At 42.0% G+C, this 18,957-nt stretch overlaps 1 protein-coding gene across 1 annotated transcript in view; it reads left to right on the forward strand.

Moving 5' to 3' along the window:
* The window catches only part of GLRA2 (glycine receptor alpha 2), a 267,688-nt gene extending 256,423 nt beyond the window's left edge, over nucleotides 1-11,265 (forward strand). Inside the window, exon 9 of the mRNA XM_073565226.1 lies at nucleotides 6,079-11,265. Within this exon, the coding sequence (XP_073421327.1) occupies nucleotides 6,079-6,357 (279 nt within the window). The 3' untranslated portion in view covers nucleotides 6,358-11,265. The remainder of the gene's footprint in view (nucleotides 1-6,078) is intronic.
* The last annotated feature ends 7,692 nt before the right edge of the window (nucleotides 11,266-18,957 follow it).

An 18,957-nucleotide genomic window follows, 5' to 3' on the forward strand; every position in this document is an offset into this window, starting at 1 on the left:
CAGGCGGCGGCGGTTAGGCAGCAGGTAATCCAGGTGGATTCAGAAGGAAGGAAGGAGGTAGCACAGCGTGCAACTCCCAGCTAGCAGATCAGGTACAGGACGAGATATACAAGCAAGGTAGTCACGTCCAGGAAAGCTATTTAAACCCGGCGGGCGGGACCAACAGGCGGTGATGTCACAGGAACCAGTATGGCCGAATGAAGCCAGGCTTAAGGGCAACAGTAAGGGCAAAGTCCGGAACACAGCAGAATAGGAACGGTGCTTACACATGGCTTTAAGCAGCAAGGACCTCAGAGGACAGTGCAGCATGGAGGCTTCCAACTCTATCTGGCTTAGGGGACCCTAAATTGCTTCCAGGCTGTCTGGAACTCCATTTCCATCTGTTAGCAGTGCTCCGGTCTGCATTCCAAACGATCAAGCAAAGGTAAAGGAAACTACAGTTCATGTGTCTGCCGTTTTCATTATTCCCTCCATCCTGCATCCCAACATCACTGTCCTTTATAAGAACACTAACTGCCCTGGGGCCTAGCTCTACCCGTGGAGAGCTGTAACAACTCTGCTGCATCACCAATGGCCCCAGCACTCTCCTTAGGCAGCGTCGGCCATCCCCTTATTGTCGAACTCCACGGGTGGCGTCAGGAATTTATACCCTATAAACTTTCCTCCTCATTTATTTTAATGGACGCCCAGGGCCATGGACCGGGTCACTGCCGCCGTGACATTCCCTGAAGGACCAGCCCAGTACCGAGTACCCCACGACCCTGTGGGGCGCGCCACTATCAGTAATGATAGCCAGGCAAGGATGTACCTTGATCTTCAAACGAGGTTTAAAAGCTGGAAAAATCTCTAAAGAGGCTACCAGGACTAATGTCATCTGGGAGCGGTGGTTGCCCTGGCAACCCAACATTGCCAGCCCCACTAAAGAGTGGAGGGAGAGCCAGATTTACGAGGCTTCCTCGCAACCTGCTGCTTAGGAACCTGCGCTACTGGAAATGGATGAGACAAGAAATTAGTTGTGTAATCTGCGCCCCACCTCTCATCATTTACTAAAAAATAGAAGAAAGTAATGCAATAATTTTGTTGAGCTACACAAGGGTATACCATTTCTTCAAGCTATATTTACTATAATAGGCAGGAAGAAGTTGTTGCATTAGGCCGGGGTCACACTTGCGAGGAATACGGACAAGTGCTATGCCAATAAAACATTGCATAGCACTCGGACCAGTATTAATCTATGGGACAGCTCCCATAAACGTTATATTTCTCGGCCGTGTTCAGCATCCAAGTGTAATCACAGCATGCTGCGATTTGCACCGTCACTCGGCCGAGTCTCGGCACACTTGCACCCATATTAGCATATGGGTGCGAGTGACACAGCGCACATCACTTGGATATCATCGGAGTGCTGTGCGCTATATGCCGACGCTGGCAATGGAGGAGATAGAGAAAATAGATTCTCTGCCTCCGCAGCTGTGCTCCAGTCTACTCTGTGTGAGAGGCTTGGAGCACAGTCGCATGACACTCGGCTCCTGCTCGCAGCAGAGCAGGAGCCGAGGGTCATTGGCATATCGTATCTGATGCTCTCGGATCAAATGCCATGCACAAGTGTGACCCCGGCCTTAGGTGGAGAGTAGGAGACAATAAAGCAATGAATGCTCCCAATAGAAAAATGTCATTACTCACTGCTGTCCTCCTGGTGGTAGATCCATATTAAAGGGAATCTGTCACCCATTTTTTGTGATATGATGTAAAGATATCATTCAATTTAGTGTCACTTAAGAATTATTGCGCATGTGCCAGCATACGCCATTACGTTTTATGGCCCGGAAGTATTGTGATACTTCTGGGCCATAGAACGTAAGGGCGTATGTCGGCGGAGGATGCGCAATACTGATTTTATGCTTTGCCCACACTTGGGCAAAGCATACTGCGCACGCGCGAGAGGCCATTTCAATGCGCACACGCGGCAACTCTACGGGATCTGTGATATTCACAGATCACAATTCGTACAGCAGGCCAAGCAGAGGAGGAGAGAAGGAGAATAAGCCCCGCCCATCAGACCGGACCATGGAGATTTTAACACACCGCAGGAGAGCTAAAAACGGTATTTATGTATCAAAGGTGAGAAGACAGGGGGTATCAAAAGTACCGCTATAATGCTTATGTGACACTAAATTGAATGATATCTTTACATCATATCACAAAAAATGGGTGACAGATTCCCTTTAAGCACTACAACACAGAGACAATGTCCATCATCCACCACCAAAAGGTCAGACCACCATTCATCTCAATTTTAGAAGAGGAAAACTGTGGGAGTGAGGGGCTTGGAGGTCAAATTTGAAAGAAAAATAAGTATGTTTTTGTGAAGACTGACTAACCCTAAATTATTATGAATGTGCAGAGAACTCAATAAAGAACATTAAACTTCATTGGATTAATCAATGCATTTTGACCTATTGATACATAATACATAAAACTTATTGGCCTTGAAGAAATGGTTGAAGTCTATTTGTAGCCTCTCAATAATTAGTGTGTTACAAACAAACTGAGAAAACTGTTGATTTAACTCTTTTTATTAGAAATATTTTGTGAACTCCCAACCTATAACCTTAATATAGCTGTCAGCCAAACTCTGCCATCTGACAGCCATCTCTCTTGGCCTCCCCATACATAGGAAAGCTCGGCTCGGCTGACCGCTTCTGTGTTCTCTATGCAAGAGACACTGCCAAAATCATCTGGCAGCAGTTTATGTGGCCGCTGAACAAAAGGATCACCCAATTGAATTCCAACCACCACATCAATAATTTGTCGAGGGGACAATCAGCAGGCCCCTAAATACAGTAGATTGTTGGCAATCCCGTCAAAATCATCAGGTTTGATTGACTTTTATCTAATGTGTATGGAGGTGTCAGAAGATTCCTTTTGCCTCTCTATATATGGTGCTGGCAATTCCATAGGTGGTGATGTTAGTATCTCAGTGTCCTCCATGGAGTAGTGGAGAGTCGTGTCACTTTTGAAAGCAAAAATCTCCCTTAATTCCTGCTGCTCAAGCAATGGATTTCTAAGCTGTTTCCATCTATAATACATTCTCTGCACAATCGTAGTTATCTCTCCCGGACAACCCTGCTGTTACTCATGCAGCAAAAGCAATCACAATTTCACAATCTCCAGTCCCCTTAGGGTTCCACTTATGATACTCTTCTTTTCCTGACTGATTTGATTCCTTATAACCTTGTAACCCACATACCCTTATCAACACTTTAATGTAAAAGCAGGAAAAAAAGGGTAAGAATATAGGTCACACATGTATCATTATATATGCACTGAAAGATGTAGATCGATAAACACAGTAATACTCTTCTACCATCAATGGTGGGAAATATAGAGTATCATATGGTGCTGAAATTCATGTCTATGTTTGGGGGGGTATTTGATGGCATTAAAGACAAACTATCAGACCTTTTTACCAATCTAAACTGTATCATGGCCTGACAATCTTATGTACCTGTCTGCTCTTTCAGATGCCGCAAAATTGACAAATTTTATAAAATTTTGTATGCCAATGACGTTTGAAGAGTCAAGTGGGTGTTGATTTGGCATTGTACGGAAGAGTCAGATAGTTTGGTGTCCAACTCTTGACTTGGTTGACACCTAGAGTTGAATACATTTTCCAAAATTCAGTTCCGATTATGATCGGCGGCAAATATTGTTTTTGCAATATTCACCAAACACAGCCAACCGTCATTGGAGTCAATGGGAGTAGAAATGAACAAATATGTTCAGAACCGACCATCAAACATAAATTCGGCATGAATAGGGTACCAATATGGCACAAATATGGCAAATTCAGATTCAGCGACCGATTCCGAACATATTCGCTCAACTCTAGTTGACACCTTTGAGCTACTATACGACACACCTGCCTCCTTTACAGTTTTGCTCATGATCCATTTCCTTGTTTTATCTCTGCATGCGCAGCGCAGCAAGGGGTACTGTAATGAAGATAGGCAATTATGCAGCATCTGAAAAAGCAGACAGGTATATTTGCCGTAATGGTCAGGTCATGTAATAAGTCTTAGTGCACATTAGGTGGACAAACGACAATGAATGTTCTCTTTATAGAAGAACTAACAACTCTCCTGACGTGCCTGTTTTATTAAATAGTTGCAGTCTCTATGAAATTCCTATTTAGGCACACCTATGGTTAGACTTCTGCATTGTTTGGTTCCTCTGCTATTCCTGTTTATTTCCTTGGAGTGCCATCCATTATGTAGGATTTAGTGCTGACATATTAGATTTTCCATTCTACTCTGGCTAATAGATGAAGATTCTGAACAGAGGACCCCTCTATTAATGCTAAATTCTCTATTAGGATATATGAGAATGGTTTCTTTAGACCAGGCAATACTTTATTAAATAAGATGCTTGTTTAAAATGTGATTGAACATCTTTTTCAGATTTAGAAAATTTGATCTGCCAAACACAATGTCAAAGTGCACTTTTGTTAGTATTGTTAGAATTTAACGAAGCCCCCAACCAAATGTACAGCTGTTATACAAGAGTGGTCTCCAATGCTGTCTTTGTAGCACAGCAAGTGTTGCGTTAGCAGACGATCATTTTTTTGCGATGACAATGTATACTCTACGCAAAAATTGCATAGGTACTAGAGATGAGAAGATCAGACGTGATTCGAATTCACCAAATTGAGCAGATTTTACCAGAAAGTTTAATTTGCAGCTAATTTATTCTCAGTGAAATAAATATCACTTTTTATCCCTTGGGGTCTGGAGAGACATCAGGGCATAAAAACATAAGATGTAAAATAAACAAAAAACCACTACAGTAATATTCACCTCACAGCGCATCTCTGCTACTCACTATCCCCATATGTCCTCAGCACCTCTTCTTACCACTGCCGTGTGCTGAAATGCTGGGTAGCTTCAAGCTAGACCAGGACTTCCAGCCATGCCTGGGTCAGAATGTGCAGAATTATAATGTATATGCACAGAGACGTTCCAGGCCTAGTTGCAGTCGGAAGTACCATCCTAGAGTGTATGTCCTAATGTTGCGGTACTTGTCTTTAAGTCACGAGATGCATCACAACCTTATGACATGCATTTTAGGCCGAGACTTTTGATCGCGACTAGTCCCTGGACGTGACTGAACATGCACAGGGACTTCAGCGCATGGCAGTTGTAAGAGGAGGCACCAAAGACCATTGGTGGGTAGGTGGGAGAGCGAACAGTGGGCTTGGCTGGAGATGTGTGAACTGTGAGTGAACTATATATTTTGAATAATACAGATTTTTGTAGAATTGGAGCAGAATTAATTTCCGATTAAATAAAATTCTCCCAATTCTCATAGGCACCATTGCACAAAATCTCAAACATTTATTGTGTCATTTTTCAAGATAGTAGTGACTACATCTGTATTCACCTTATAAAAGATACTGCTACTACAACCTAGCCAGAGGATCTGAAAACTCGATATTTATAAGTTGGAGTAGTGATCATGGGGTAAATATTTTTCTGAACTTCCTGTCACTAAGCTTACTGAAAATATAAAATAAGAGTTTTTCCATCCAAAATATTTTTTTTAGTTGTCAACATTCCGCCATTTAATTCATTCTTCACTGTACATCACAGGAAGCAGTTTTTTTTCTAGTTCGTTCTACACCCTTTTTCCTCCTTAAGGCAAGCCAAATCCTCCTACTCTCTCTAGATAAAGTTGGAGGGAGTGGTATTTTGGCGCCATGATGCTGTAATGCAATGAGCACTGGAAGTGTGCTCAGCACTGTGATGTACAGAAATGGTGGGGGACCAGTAGTACACCTGGCGGCATGGTGCAAAGGATTGCCAGAGAGACCCCTGTAAATTGCCAGAGAGACCCCTGTAAATAAGTAGACCTGAACAATTTTTGAGTGGAAAACCCGTTTACACAAAAATAGATAAAATTCTACTTCATAGAAAATAAAGCTCTCAAAAATTGTAGGTTTAGTGACCCTTAACAAGATGTCAAGAATTAGTTGAAGCATGATAAATTATATAATATCTTCTTTTCTCTCTCTAATTTCAGGATGACGATATGTCCCGGGAGAGTCGGTTTAACTTTAGTGGATATGGGATGGGTCATTGCCTGCAAGTAAAAGATGGCACTGCCGTGAAAGCTGCCCCACCAGTCCTTCCCCCTCCACCACCAAAGGATGCCGAGTCCATCAAGAAGAAGTTTGTTGATCGAGCAAAACGGATTGATACCATATCCCGGGCTGCCTTTCCACTGGCCTTCCTCATTTTTAACATCTTTTACTGGATTACATATAAAATCATACGGCACGAGGATGTACACAAGAAATAAGCCACTGATTTATTTTAGCGAACTCAATGCCAAAGTGTGCTTGTAAATATATAGTGGAAAATCCCGAAGACATTCAGACTGGTTTTATATCCACTTGCTGTACTCATCCTTGAAGACAGAAAGCAGGAACAAAGACATTCGGGGAGCAAAGAAGATGAATATTAAGCCTGAAAGAGCGTAGCGATTCTCTTTTGAGTGTTTAATGTTGTCTTCGGTTTACGTTTTCCCAACATTTATGATGACTAACTCCTGAGCCTATTCAGACACAAAGTTACTGAGATATTTGTACTAATTTACTGAAACAATTTGCCAAATCATTCACGAGATAGAAGGGATTGTCCATGATTTGTTTTTCTAGAAACAGCAAAACTGATGTCCATGGGCTGCGTTCTGGTATTACACTGCAGTCTTATACACTTGATTGGGGATGAATTGCAATGCCAAACACCATCCGCTAGCCATGGATAAGTGTGGCTTGGTTTCTGTAAAGACAAAGAAGACACCTTTTTCCTACTTATGTACAACCCCTTTAAATCTTTTCCGTGATTCAAGGAACTTAGTCAACAACTCCAAAAACTAGATGAGAGATGTGTAGAGGTGTATAAACATACTTTATTATACCAATGTAGAAACTGAATTAGTAAAAAAAAAATTAATTCTGGAAGGCCCCAGTCCTGCAAGTACTTTGAAGATACTCCCTAAGGGTTACGTGCTCTCATCTCTCTATAATGAAAGGTCACTGTTGTTTCAGATTGTATATATAATATATTTTCATCATAAAAAAAATGTTATGTTTGGATTAATACGTTTCTAAGAATCTCCTTTTTGAGTAGTTGAGTTGACCACTGCCTGTTGTCAAGAGTCATCTGTTTATAGCTACAGACAGGCTGGACAGATTAAAGGAAGTGCTTTGGGCTGCCACCTGCACAGACATAGTTATATAGACACAGAGCTTAGAACAGCACACAGTAATTCATGCCTGGATCTATCCACGAATGCATTGTGTATGTATGTATGTATGTATATATATATACAATTGCAGAGTGAGTGTTTGAAATCTGCAATAGTAGTTAAATGGATAAAGCATTGTAGGATGTAGGGCAAAGGGAGTCAGGAGTACAAGTCAGCACCCTGCTCATCAGAGAGATGTGAGACGTACTTCCAGTGGGTCAAGCGGTTGTGAGAGGCTACTTGGAGGATTAATAACTGGAAGGATAGAATAGGTATATGAGCTTTATAGGATTGTACATTTATATTCCATTGTCATCCAAATGATACACCTTTAAGGCTCCACACACCCCACTTATGCTTTCAAATAACAAACTGTAATGTGTTCCTGGTTGGACGCTACAACCATCACTCATTATCAAACAGGAGAGATTATAGAGGAAATGATGCCAAGAAGCAAGAGCACTTCAGCCTTAGTGACCCCCAGAATGCAGGAGAAGGTGCCGTGCACCAGAATCAAACTTCAATTTCTCATTATTTCTCATTATTGCCGCAAATAAAGCAGTACATAAAGATATTTCTAACGCCTCTACACCTCTCTTGTCTAGCATTGTCGGCTGTTCGCAAGGTCAAAACAGCTGAGAGATTCCTTTTAAGGGGTTTAAGTGACAATGTTGCCTTCCATGGTAATGATCAAGTGTTCTCAGACAAATGAGAATCCTTTCCATTGGTTCCAAAATTTCCTGAACGTGGAAATTCTTCAAAACTAAGGACACGTCATAGTAACCTCTACTGTAATCAGAGCTTATATCAATGGGCAAATTGTTCTGATCATAGCAAAGTATCTTTAAATATATTGTGTTATTTTATGAAATATCTCTACTCTGGTCGGAAATCTTTACATATTTACATCTTTTCCTTCGTAAGTGAAAAAAAATTAAAATCAGGTCCAATATACCTTTTGATTTTCCGCTGATTAGAACAGTTCATTTTAGCACCAAAGACCTAACGGTTCTCATTAGAGTTACGTCTGGTGCCAGCTTTAGGATGTTAATAAGCTTTTTCTGTTGAAAATGGGTCCAATGTAGCCAGCACTGCCACAAAGAAGTAAGCTAAAACAATCTCATGTGAAATCTTCCATTTGATCACCCCATTTAATAACCGGTTGAACAGGTCGCCATTTTGATAAATAAACAGTGACTTCACGCTGTACGAGGTGAGGACCAAATTTTTTTAAAGGAATTTCAGCCTTTTTTCAGTATTTGAGAGAAATCCGAGTTCCGGTACATTCCACCAGTGTTAGTATCTAGTGTCGCACCAAGCAATTCTCTTGCGATCAGATGATTTCTACTTATGTACACATATTCTATTTAAATATATATATATATATATAAAAGGTTTATACTTTGATATCTTGTGCGAGCGTGAATTTCCAGAAGAGATGCTGCTTTATGATAACAATGTAATATTGGAGATCTCATTTGTGCGCTCTGTGGTTTTTCTTAACGGTCAGCACTTTAAACAATTTTCAATGGATATGCCCAAAAATTGATTTGAAAGATTCCAATATTTGTAATATGTGTTTTATCTATTTATTTATCTATTTATTTATGTCTTCCTTTTTTTTATTTCTTTGACACTAATATTGAACTTAGATTACAATTTTGCACTAAACGACACCATCCAATCAGCTATTCGGCTTCATAAATCTAGTGCATGCTAGGGCAACAATGGTTAACCAGACAATCTCTCACCCTTCGACTTTTGTGCCACCATCAAGATCACATATATCTCCTTTCTATTAATGTAATACAGGGAAATCCATAAAATAAAAGACTCCAGAATAAAACAAAAAAAAAAATCAAAAAGGCCTTTACTTGTTCTGGATAATACTGCCAAACATTCTCTTCCCAAGGCTTAGAAGAGTGAATCGTGGCCATCAGACTCATTTTCCTCACTTGTATTTAACATTGTGGTGCCTGTGAAGAGGGAGGACAATGTCCAGGACCACTTCGCTCATGAGAAAAGAGGGATTGTGTCAGCCCTAAAGATGCCTCATTGCTAAACAGTTGTGCATGGTGGTACGACTTATTAAACTCTGGAGATCGTTGGCTCTGTTGGCACTTGGGGTTGTCATCATGGAACATACACTATATGGACAAAACCATTGGGACACAAGTCTTAATCAAATTTAGTCCCATTACCAAACCTTTATAACATCCAGCTCCTTGCCATGCAGTCGGCCTTTTCATAGATTTGTGCAAAAATGGGTAATTCTAAGAAGCTCAGTGATAAGAGGGTAGCCCTATCATAGGACACCAACAATATAACAATTACTTCCTAAATATTCCACAATCACCTGTGCGTTTTATTATTTAAAAGCAGAAGAGTTCAGAAACAGTAAGTCCTGAAACAGAAGACCATGGAAGGTTGCAGAGGTTGTTGAGTGCTGAGGCACATAGTGCGTAAAAGTCTCCAAAGTTCTGTTGACTCCATAACTCCAAACCTCCTCTGGCATTAATAGTAGCACAAAAACTTTGCAGCAGGCGCTTCATGGCAATGGATTCCATGGCCGAGCAGTTGTATGCAGCCTTACATCACCAAGCACAATACCAAGCATGGGATGGGGTGGTGTGAAGCACTGCGCCAATGAACTGTGCATTGTGGAGAGACAGATCACACTTCTCTATTTGGCAGTCGAATGGATAAACCTGGGTTTGGTCTAGTGAATGCCAAGAAAATGTTATTTTTCTAACAGGATTGTGACAACTGTAAAGTTTGCTGGAGGAGGGATAATGTCATGAGGTTGTCTTGCTAAAGCGTAGAAGACATTTTGGACAATTGTAGTTTCCAACTTTGTAGAAACAGTTTGAGGAAGACCTATTTCTGTTCCCCATGACTGTGTACAGTGCCCAAACCAAGATCCATAAAAAATATGGTTGGGTGTGGAAGAACTTGATTGGCCGCACAGTGCCTGATCTCAACCACATTGAGCACAGTTGGGATTATCTTGAACGGAGATTGTGAGCCCGGCCCTCTCGTCCAACATCAATGCCTGATTAAACAAATGGTCTTCTGGATCAATAGGCAAAACTTAGCACACACCTCCAAAATCTTGTAGAAAACATTCCAAGAGGTGTAGAAGCAACTTTACCAGTAAAGGAACAAACTTTATATTTATTACTATGGATTTAGAATGGAATATCATAAAAGCTCCTGTAGGTATTATATGTAGGTGTCCCAATACCTTTATCCATATAGTGTCTGACCTCGAAGAAGAGAAGTTTTTCCAACTTGCTTGAAGAGTCAGAGCTACATTGTTTTTCAATACAAAGTCTGATTCTCTTAGGGTCAAGCCTGAGAATCTTCCAACTTTAGACAATAAAAGGAAATGTGATTAAATTATATGGTTTGGGTGCTGTTTGCCACACAGAGCAGTGTCGGTGAATAAACAGTAATGTACGGGGTTTATTAGGAATACTCACTCCTGGTTTACCAGAAAACTTGAAGTGCCAAGCAATCATCTATCTACTCGCGTGCAACTCAATGCACCACACTATTGATGTCACTCGTAATGGTGTAGCTCAGTAAAGTTTATCGCTGCCATCAGTCCAACAGCAGTGGATAAACCTTAAGTCAAAATTGTTTACAAACCTCCAATTTCTATCTTTCGCGCAATGGCTGTCATTTCTGATACTACTGATTAACCTAAGAATTCTAAACTTTGACTGTGGTTTTCGTATCCAGATCTTATTAACCTTTCATTTACTGCCTACAAAGTTCAGGTCCTTGATATGTATTTTAAGTACGAAAATGAAACAGAAAAGTATTTTTACTTATGAAATATGTGCAATTTAACAATGAAGTGAAAATTTTACACTGACTGTAAATCAATTTACTTAAGAAAGAAAAAAAATTATTTGTTCCATTTCAATAAAGCTCAGTGTGGTTAAAATCTGATTATTGTCCAGTCATTTTTTACTCTTGTTATCCAATTCCTATTCATTCCAATATAAACCAAAGCTTTAATGAATACTGCAAAAATAATATGGTAATCCAAACAGCTTATATATAGAAAAAAAACACATTATTTTAAGAAAGTACAAGCTTGGCCCGTGCAAAATTTTCGCACAATGGTCGTCGGGGGCGCAGGCAATTTCAGTAAAAGCAAGCTGGTCAAATGTAAATGTATTTCATGAGCTGATGAACACAGACAGGTATTTATATATGTAGATTGGTAATACAATAAATTGGTTTGATAAGTAGAGGCCAAAAAATGTCTTACGGTTGAGGTGCCACCTGCAGGTTTATGAAAATGAATGTTTAAACTGTATTTAATGATAAAATTGTGAATGTGTGGCTTGTTTGGCTCTTTTCTTGCTGAAGGGGGCAAGTTTACCTTTCAAATGGTGTATCATTTGTGTGTGTGGGGCGAAGTAATCAGCGAAAAAGCAGTGCATGTTTACAAATGTGTTTGCATATGTGACTCCCCTGAAACAGCCAATACAAACGCAGTCAAGAAGTCCAATAAAAACACAATTTTACTCATGATTATGTAATAAAAAGCATGGACACAGAATTACATGGAAACAAGGGGAAAGGGAATACTGCATGCACAAATTGGCAAAAAAAAGGGCCATGTGGAGCACAAAACCACCCACAGAAGCCCAGGTTGGCCCACCTACACTAGATCACATTGATCAATTATGTATAGGCAGTCAGAGAAAATTGTATATGACACACAACCGGTAATCCTAGAAAAATGACATATGTCATAGAATAGAGAGCAAGTGCTCAAAAAAGGACCAGTTAATGTGCCTACGGCATGTAGTCACAGTCAATCATACAGCTAATGCTGATATTTAAACATACAGGGGTCAGGTAAGGCTATGTACCAAAGGCCCCCACATGTATCGTTTAAATATCAGCATTAGCTGTATGATTGACTGTGACTACATGCCATAGGTCACATTAACTGGTTAACTACATGCAATGCTCTGCCACCTACAGACTTCACACACACACACATGCTCTGCTGCCTGCACATCACCATACTGCACTGCAGGCACACAGCCACACACAGAGTGCACACTGCACTATGAATGCCGACACATCATAAGGCTTCCATCTCATTGCACACAGTTTTGCAAACTGCACACCCTATGTACAGTGGGTACGGAAAGTATTCAGACCCCTTTAAATTTTTCACTGCTTGTTTCATTGCAGCCATTTGGTAAATTCAAAAAAGTTCATTTTTTTCTCATTAATGTACACTCTGCACCCCATCTTCATTGAAAAAAGACAGAAATGTAGGAATTTTTGCAAATTTATTAAAAAAGAAAAACTGAAATATCACATGGTCATAAGTATTCAGACCCTTTGCTCAGTATTGAGTAGAAGCACCCTTTTGAGCTAGTACAGCCATGAGTCTTCTTGGGAATGATGCAACAAGTTTTTCACACCTGGATTTGGGGATCCTCTGCCATTCTTCCTTGCAGATCCTCTCCAATTTTGTCAGGTTGGATGGTGAACGTTGGTGGACAGCCATTTTCAGGTCTCTCCAGAGATGCTCAATTGGGTTTAGGTCAGGGCTCTGGCTGGGCCAGTCAAGAATGGTCAAAGAGTTGTTCCGAAGCCACTTTGTTATTTTAGCTGTGTGTTTAGGGTCATTGGCTTGTTGGAAGGTGAACCTTCGGCCAAGTCTGAGGTCCAGAGCACTCTGGAAGAGGTTTTCATCGAGGATATCTCTGTACTTGGCCGCATTCATGTTTCCTTCAATTGCAACCAGTTGTTCTGTCCCTGCAGCTGAAAAACACCCCCATAGAATGATGCTGCCACCACCATGTTTCACTGTTGGGATTATATTGGGCAGGTGATGAGTAGTTCCTGGTTTTCTATACCAGGAAAGATCTTTGAACAAATTATTAAACAACATGTATGTCAGTACCTAGATAAGAGTGAAGTGATTAAACAGAGTCAGCATGGGTTGTAACTAAAAAGTCATGTCAGACTAACTTAATTTACTTCTATGATGGAATCACTGATTGGGTGGATCAAGGAAATGCTGTAGATATAGTATATCTTGACTTCAGCAAAGCATTTGACAAAGTATCTCATACAATCCTTTGTAACGTCCGTCTGCGGTTCTGGGCTGCAGCCAGGCAACACCCCGAGAAACACTGATACCCTTTACCCCTATACAGGGATCTGGATTTACAACAGAACCCAGGAGGTACTGTCTGAATAGGAGCAGCGGCCAGAGCAGGACGGTCGTCAGAGTGAAGTACAAAAACGGCAGGCAATAGCAGAGTCAATTTCAGGCCAAGGTCAGAGTCAAAAACCAGGAGGGCGGTAGAGGTACAGAATCGTTAGGAAGTAGCAGAGTCAGAATATCCAGGCCAAGGTCACAAACCAGGAGAGTAGCAGAAGTACAGAATCGTCAGGCAAAAGAGGGGTCAGAAATCCAGGCTGAGGTCAGAGTCAAACAGAAATCAATCACTAAGTAACACACAGGGGAACCAAGAATATATCCGGCGGCTTGCAAGACCAGTCCCAAGGTATTTGAGGGATCAGGTCATCCCTCACAGGTTCCTGGACTGGTGATGTCATTAGGGCCGCCCCCAGGACCAGGCCAGATGGAGTTGCAGTAACCCCCTGATGATTGACAGAGGGGCGGAGCCTGCGCCCACCAGATGCCCGCGCAGGAGCCACTTCTCTGTCACCACCATAACTCACGGGCGGACCACGGCGCCTCCCAGTGGCCGAGGCAGGAACAGCCGTCCCCGAGTCTGACAGTGAAGTGGCGGTCTGGCGCCTCCTAGTGGCCGTGACCGGAACAGCAGGCCTCGAATCCAACGGTGACGTGACAGACCGGCGCCTCCTAGTGGCTAATGCTGGGTCCATAGGCCCTGAGTCTGACGGCGACGTAATAGAACCACGGCGCCTCCCAGTGGCCGAGGCAGGAACAGCCGTCCCCGAGTCTGACGGCGAAGTGGCGGCCCGGCGCCTCCTAGTGGCTGCGACCGGAACAGCAGGCCCCAAATCTGACGGAGACGTGACATCCTTATTGAAAAAATAACTACCGTATATACTCGAGTATAAGTCGATCCGAGTATAAGTCGACCCCCCTAATTTTGCCTCAAAAACCTGGGAAAACTTATTGACTCGAGTATAAGTCTAGGGTGGGAATTGCCGAAGATACTGGTAAATTTCAAAAATAAAAAAAGATAAGAATAAAAGTAAAATTAAGTGAGACATCAGTAGGTTAAATGTTTTTGAATATTTATTTAAAAGAAAAACATTAAACAAGCCCTGTAAGTTGAAAAGAGGGTCAACAAAACCAATAGGGCAACAACAATGACTTTAAAAGTACAAAAACCTCAGCTCAATGTAAAACACAAGAGTTAAAATCCTTCAAAGTCACTGGATTCCTCATCATCTGTATGTCCAAACAGAGCTTCAGCTTCAGCTGGTAAGAGGTTATCAGCATAGACATTGTCGTCATCATCACTGAGTTGGTCATCACCGTCACTGCTGTCGTCTTCATACAAAGCGCTGTCTTCACTGCCATCCATAGCATTACTAATGCCACATTTCTTGAAGGCGCGTTGCACCATGTCCTCTGGAATCTCTTCCCATGCATCACGAACCCACTTTGCTATTAATTCTATGTCCGGCTTCATCAGATTTCCAAGTTTTGTTAGTCGGGCTTGACCAGATGACATCCACTCATGCCACATCCTCCGCACACGGTCTTTGAAAGGTTTATTTAAACACACATCTAGGGGCTGCAATACAGATGTAAGTCCACCTGGAATAACCGCCAAAGTAACTTGAGAAGACTTTGCCAATTTTTTGATGTCATCACATGTGTGGGCTCTGAACATATCCCAAACTAGCAATGATGTTTTTTTCTTTAAGGCTGTTCCTGGTCGTCCATTCCAAATTTCTTCCAGCCATTTTTTTGTTCCATCTTCATCCATCCAGCCTTTAATATGAGCGCGCACTGTAGTTCGTGGTGGGAATTGGACCTTTTTAGGCAGGGTCTTTCTTTTAAAAATAATGACAGGCCGCAGCTTAGTTCCATTAGCCAAACATGAAAGAACGACTGTGAAATGATTTTTTTCATTTCCTGTGGTTCTGAGTAGAATAGTTTTTTCTCCCATATTTGCCACAGTTCTATTGCTGGGAAGATCAAAAGTCATAGGTGTTTCATCCATATTTCCAATATCTCCCAGGTCATAGTTATGGATCCTTCTTTGTTTTATGATGAATGAATGGAATGACATCACTTTTTCATCAAGGTCTTTTGGCAACTTCTGTGAAATCTTTGTTCTTTGTCGCAAACATAGGCCAAATCTATTCATGAAATGGGTACACCATCCTGCTGATGCAACAAATTTTTCAATTCCTGGTGCGTTCAATTGATCTTCTTTAGCCATTTGAAGGGCACGTAAGCGAATTCCCATGCGTGTTACGCTGTAGCCATTTTGACGACACTCCATAACCCATTTATGCAATTCAGTCTCTAGAGCCCCATACGACACCTTCAAACCACGTTGAGCTTTTTTTGCCTTTGGAGTCTTTTCCAAGTCCGCTCTCATTTTCCGCCAATCCCTTACTAGATTTTCGTTAACACAAAATTCCATACTAGCAATACTGTTATTGCTTTCTTCTGCTCTTGACACAACCTTAAGTTTGAAACCAGCTTCGTACGACCTGCGTTTTTGCTTTGGTCCGGGATTTGAAGTACTGGGATCCATTTCTAACAGGATTAAAAAAAACGCTCCGTCCAAATACAGTAATGCTGCACAACATATGCCCCCATAAATGCTGCACAGTGAGTAATGGTGGCCCAAATACCATAATGCTGCACAACAGGTATGCCCCCATAAATGCTGCACAGTGAGTAATGGTGGCCCAAATACCATAATGCTGCACAACAGGTATGCCCCCATAAATGCTGCACAGTGCATGATTTATTGGCCAAGTGATAGGATTACGGTGCCGGTAATCCTATCATGTTGCTCCTGCCCCTGCTGGAATTTAAAAAAAAACAAAAACACTATATACTCACCTCCGTTGCTGACAGCTGCTCCTGAGCGTCGCCGGCTCTTCAGTGACTCAGGCAGAGGGCGCGTGCTATCCACGTCATCGCGCCCCCTGCACGTCACTGCCGGAGGACGGGAGAGAGTGGCGCGCTGGGAGAGTGCGGCGCACAGCGACTTGTAACGCCGTCGCCGGGACACTGACAGGCTGCAGGGGACCGCAGACACATACCGGGGAACGCGGAGACGACGGGGACCAGGTAAGTTTGAACCGTGACCCGAATATAACTCGAGGGGGGTCTTTTTCAGCCCAAAAAGGGGGCTGAAAAACTCGACTTATATTCGAGTATATACGGTAAGTATGGAATGGACAAGGCAACTGTTAGGTGGATTCATAACTGGCTTAGTGATCGGATCCAAAGAGTTGTCGTAAATGGCTGCACATCCAGTTGGAAGAATGTCTCAAGTGGGGTACCACAGGGCTCTGTCCTGGGCCCTGTAATGTACAACATCTTTATCAACGATTTAGATGAAGGAATTGAGGGTAAACTGATTAAATTTGCTGATGACACAAAGCTAGGAGGGATAGCTAATGCTAGAGAAGAGAGAGAGAGGATTCAAAAAGATATAAATAAACTGGAGCAGTGGGCAGCAACTAACAGAATGGTTTTTAACAGGGAAAAATGCAAAATACTACATCTGGGCAATAAAAATGAAAAAAGCATATACAGAATGGGAGGAATAGGGCTAAGCAACAGCATATGTGAAAAAGACTTGGGTATACTAATAGATCACAGACTGAATATGAGTCAACAGTGTGATGCAGCAGCAAAAAAGGCAAATGAAATTCTAGGATGTATTAACAAAAGCATACAGTCTAGATCACGTGAAGTCATTATTTCCCTCTACTCCTTTTTAGTCAGACCTCATCTGGAATATTGTGTCCAGTTTTGGGTACCACATTTTAAAAAAGACATCAACAAACTGGAGTGTTGTGAGTTCATTTTCCCCTTCACCGTCGATGTCTGATGAACTCCCTCTTCTGGTGAAGGAAGGTAGTGAGGCTGATTACCAAACACCTGATCTGGTAGATGATGACTGGGTAACAGGAAATTCTGACTGGATATAAGGCAGCCGACGCCCTTCTGAGTCGCTGGTGATTTCTCTGCTGGATTCTTGGAGACCAGTCTGATTCCTGCTTCCCAAAGATAAGTTTTTGCTCTGCTATTGAACTTATTAGTTTTGGTTTGTTTACCTTGTTTTTTGGAGTTCAGCCATCCCCGGTCGGGGGTGTGCTGAGTTCCATTTTTGTCTCTGATCAGTTTGTCTCTTTGCTCTGTCTTCAGAATTTTCCTGAGTGCTGATATAGTCTTTTTGAAGTCCTAGCGACTTCAGGGCCTGTTTTTCCTATCAGACGGTTGGGACGTTTTTTGGTAGGGTTTTTTACGGATTGCAGACAGCAGCTTTTCTATCCTGTCCTTTTTAGTTAGCTTGGGCCTCATCGTTTGCTCAACCTATCTTTCTATCTGTGTTAGTGTTTTCATCTTGCTTCACCGTCATTATATGTTGGGGGCTGCCTATTGCTTTGGGGTCTGCTCTGGGGCAGTTTAGATTTCCCCTTTCTTTCTTTAGGCCTATTTAGTTCTCCGGCTGTGATCGAGGGGTCTAGGGCATCATAGGAACCCCCCACGGCTACTGTTAGTTGTTGTGGATAGGATCAGGGGTCTGCAATCCGATAGCTACCAACCTCTCCGGTTTTCTGGACTTAGCTTGTATTTTTGTTTTTTCCTCCTTCGGTGACTCATTCATAACACTGGAGCAAGTTCAGAAAAGAGCGACCAGAATGGTGACAGGTCTGCAAACCCTGTCTTAAGAGGAAAGGTTGCAGGATTTTGGAATGTTTAGTTTGCAAAAGAGAAGACTGAGGTGAGACTTAATAGCTGTCTACAAATATCTAAAGGGCTGTCACATTGTAGAAGGATCATCTTTATTCTCATTTGCACAAGGAAAGACTAGAAGCAATGGGATGTAACTGAATGGGAGGAGACTCAGATTAGATATTAGAAAAAACTTTTTGACAGTTAGAGTGATCAATGAGTGGAACAAGCTGCCACGAGAAGTGGTGAGTTCTCCTTCAATGGAAGTCTTCAAACAGAGGCTGGACAGACATCTGACTGGGATGATTTAGCGAATCCTGCTTTGAGCAGGCGGTTGGACCAGATGGCCAGGAGGTCCCTTCCAACTCTACGATTCTATGATTCTATGATTCCACACATACCGCTTAGCATTATCACCAAAAAGTTCTATCTTCGGCTCAGCAAACCAGAGAATCTTATTTCTCATAGTCTGGGAGTCCTTCATGTGGGTTTTTTCTTTTTTTTTTTAGCAAACTATGTGGGCTTTCATATGTCTTGCACTGAGGAGAGGCTTCCGTCGGGCCACTCTGACATAAAGGCTCGACTGGTGGAGGGCTGCAGTGATAGTTGATTTTGTGGAACTTTCTCCCATCTCTCTACTGCACCTGTGGAGCTCAGCCACAGTGATCTTGAGGTTCTTCTTTACCTCTCTCACCAAGGTTCTTCTCCCTCAATTGCTCAGCTTGGCT

Source organism: Dendrobates tinctorius, unplaced genomic scaffold (genome assembly GCF_039654945.1).
Source record: "Dendrobates tinctorius isolate UK_male_01 unplaced genomic scaffold, ASM3965494v1 ptg000016l, whole genome shotgun sequence".
Taxonomy (NCBI): domain Eukaryota; kingdom Metazoa; phylum Chordata; class Amphibia; order Anura; family Dendrobatidae; genus Dendrobates; species Dendrobates tinctorius.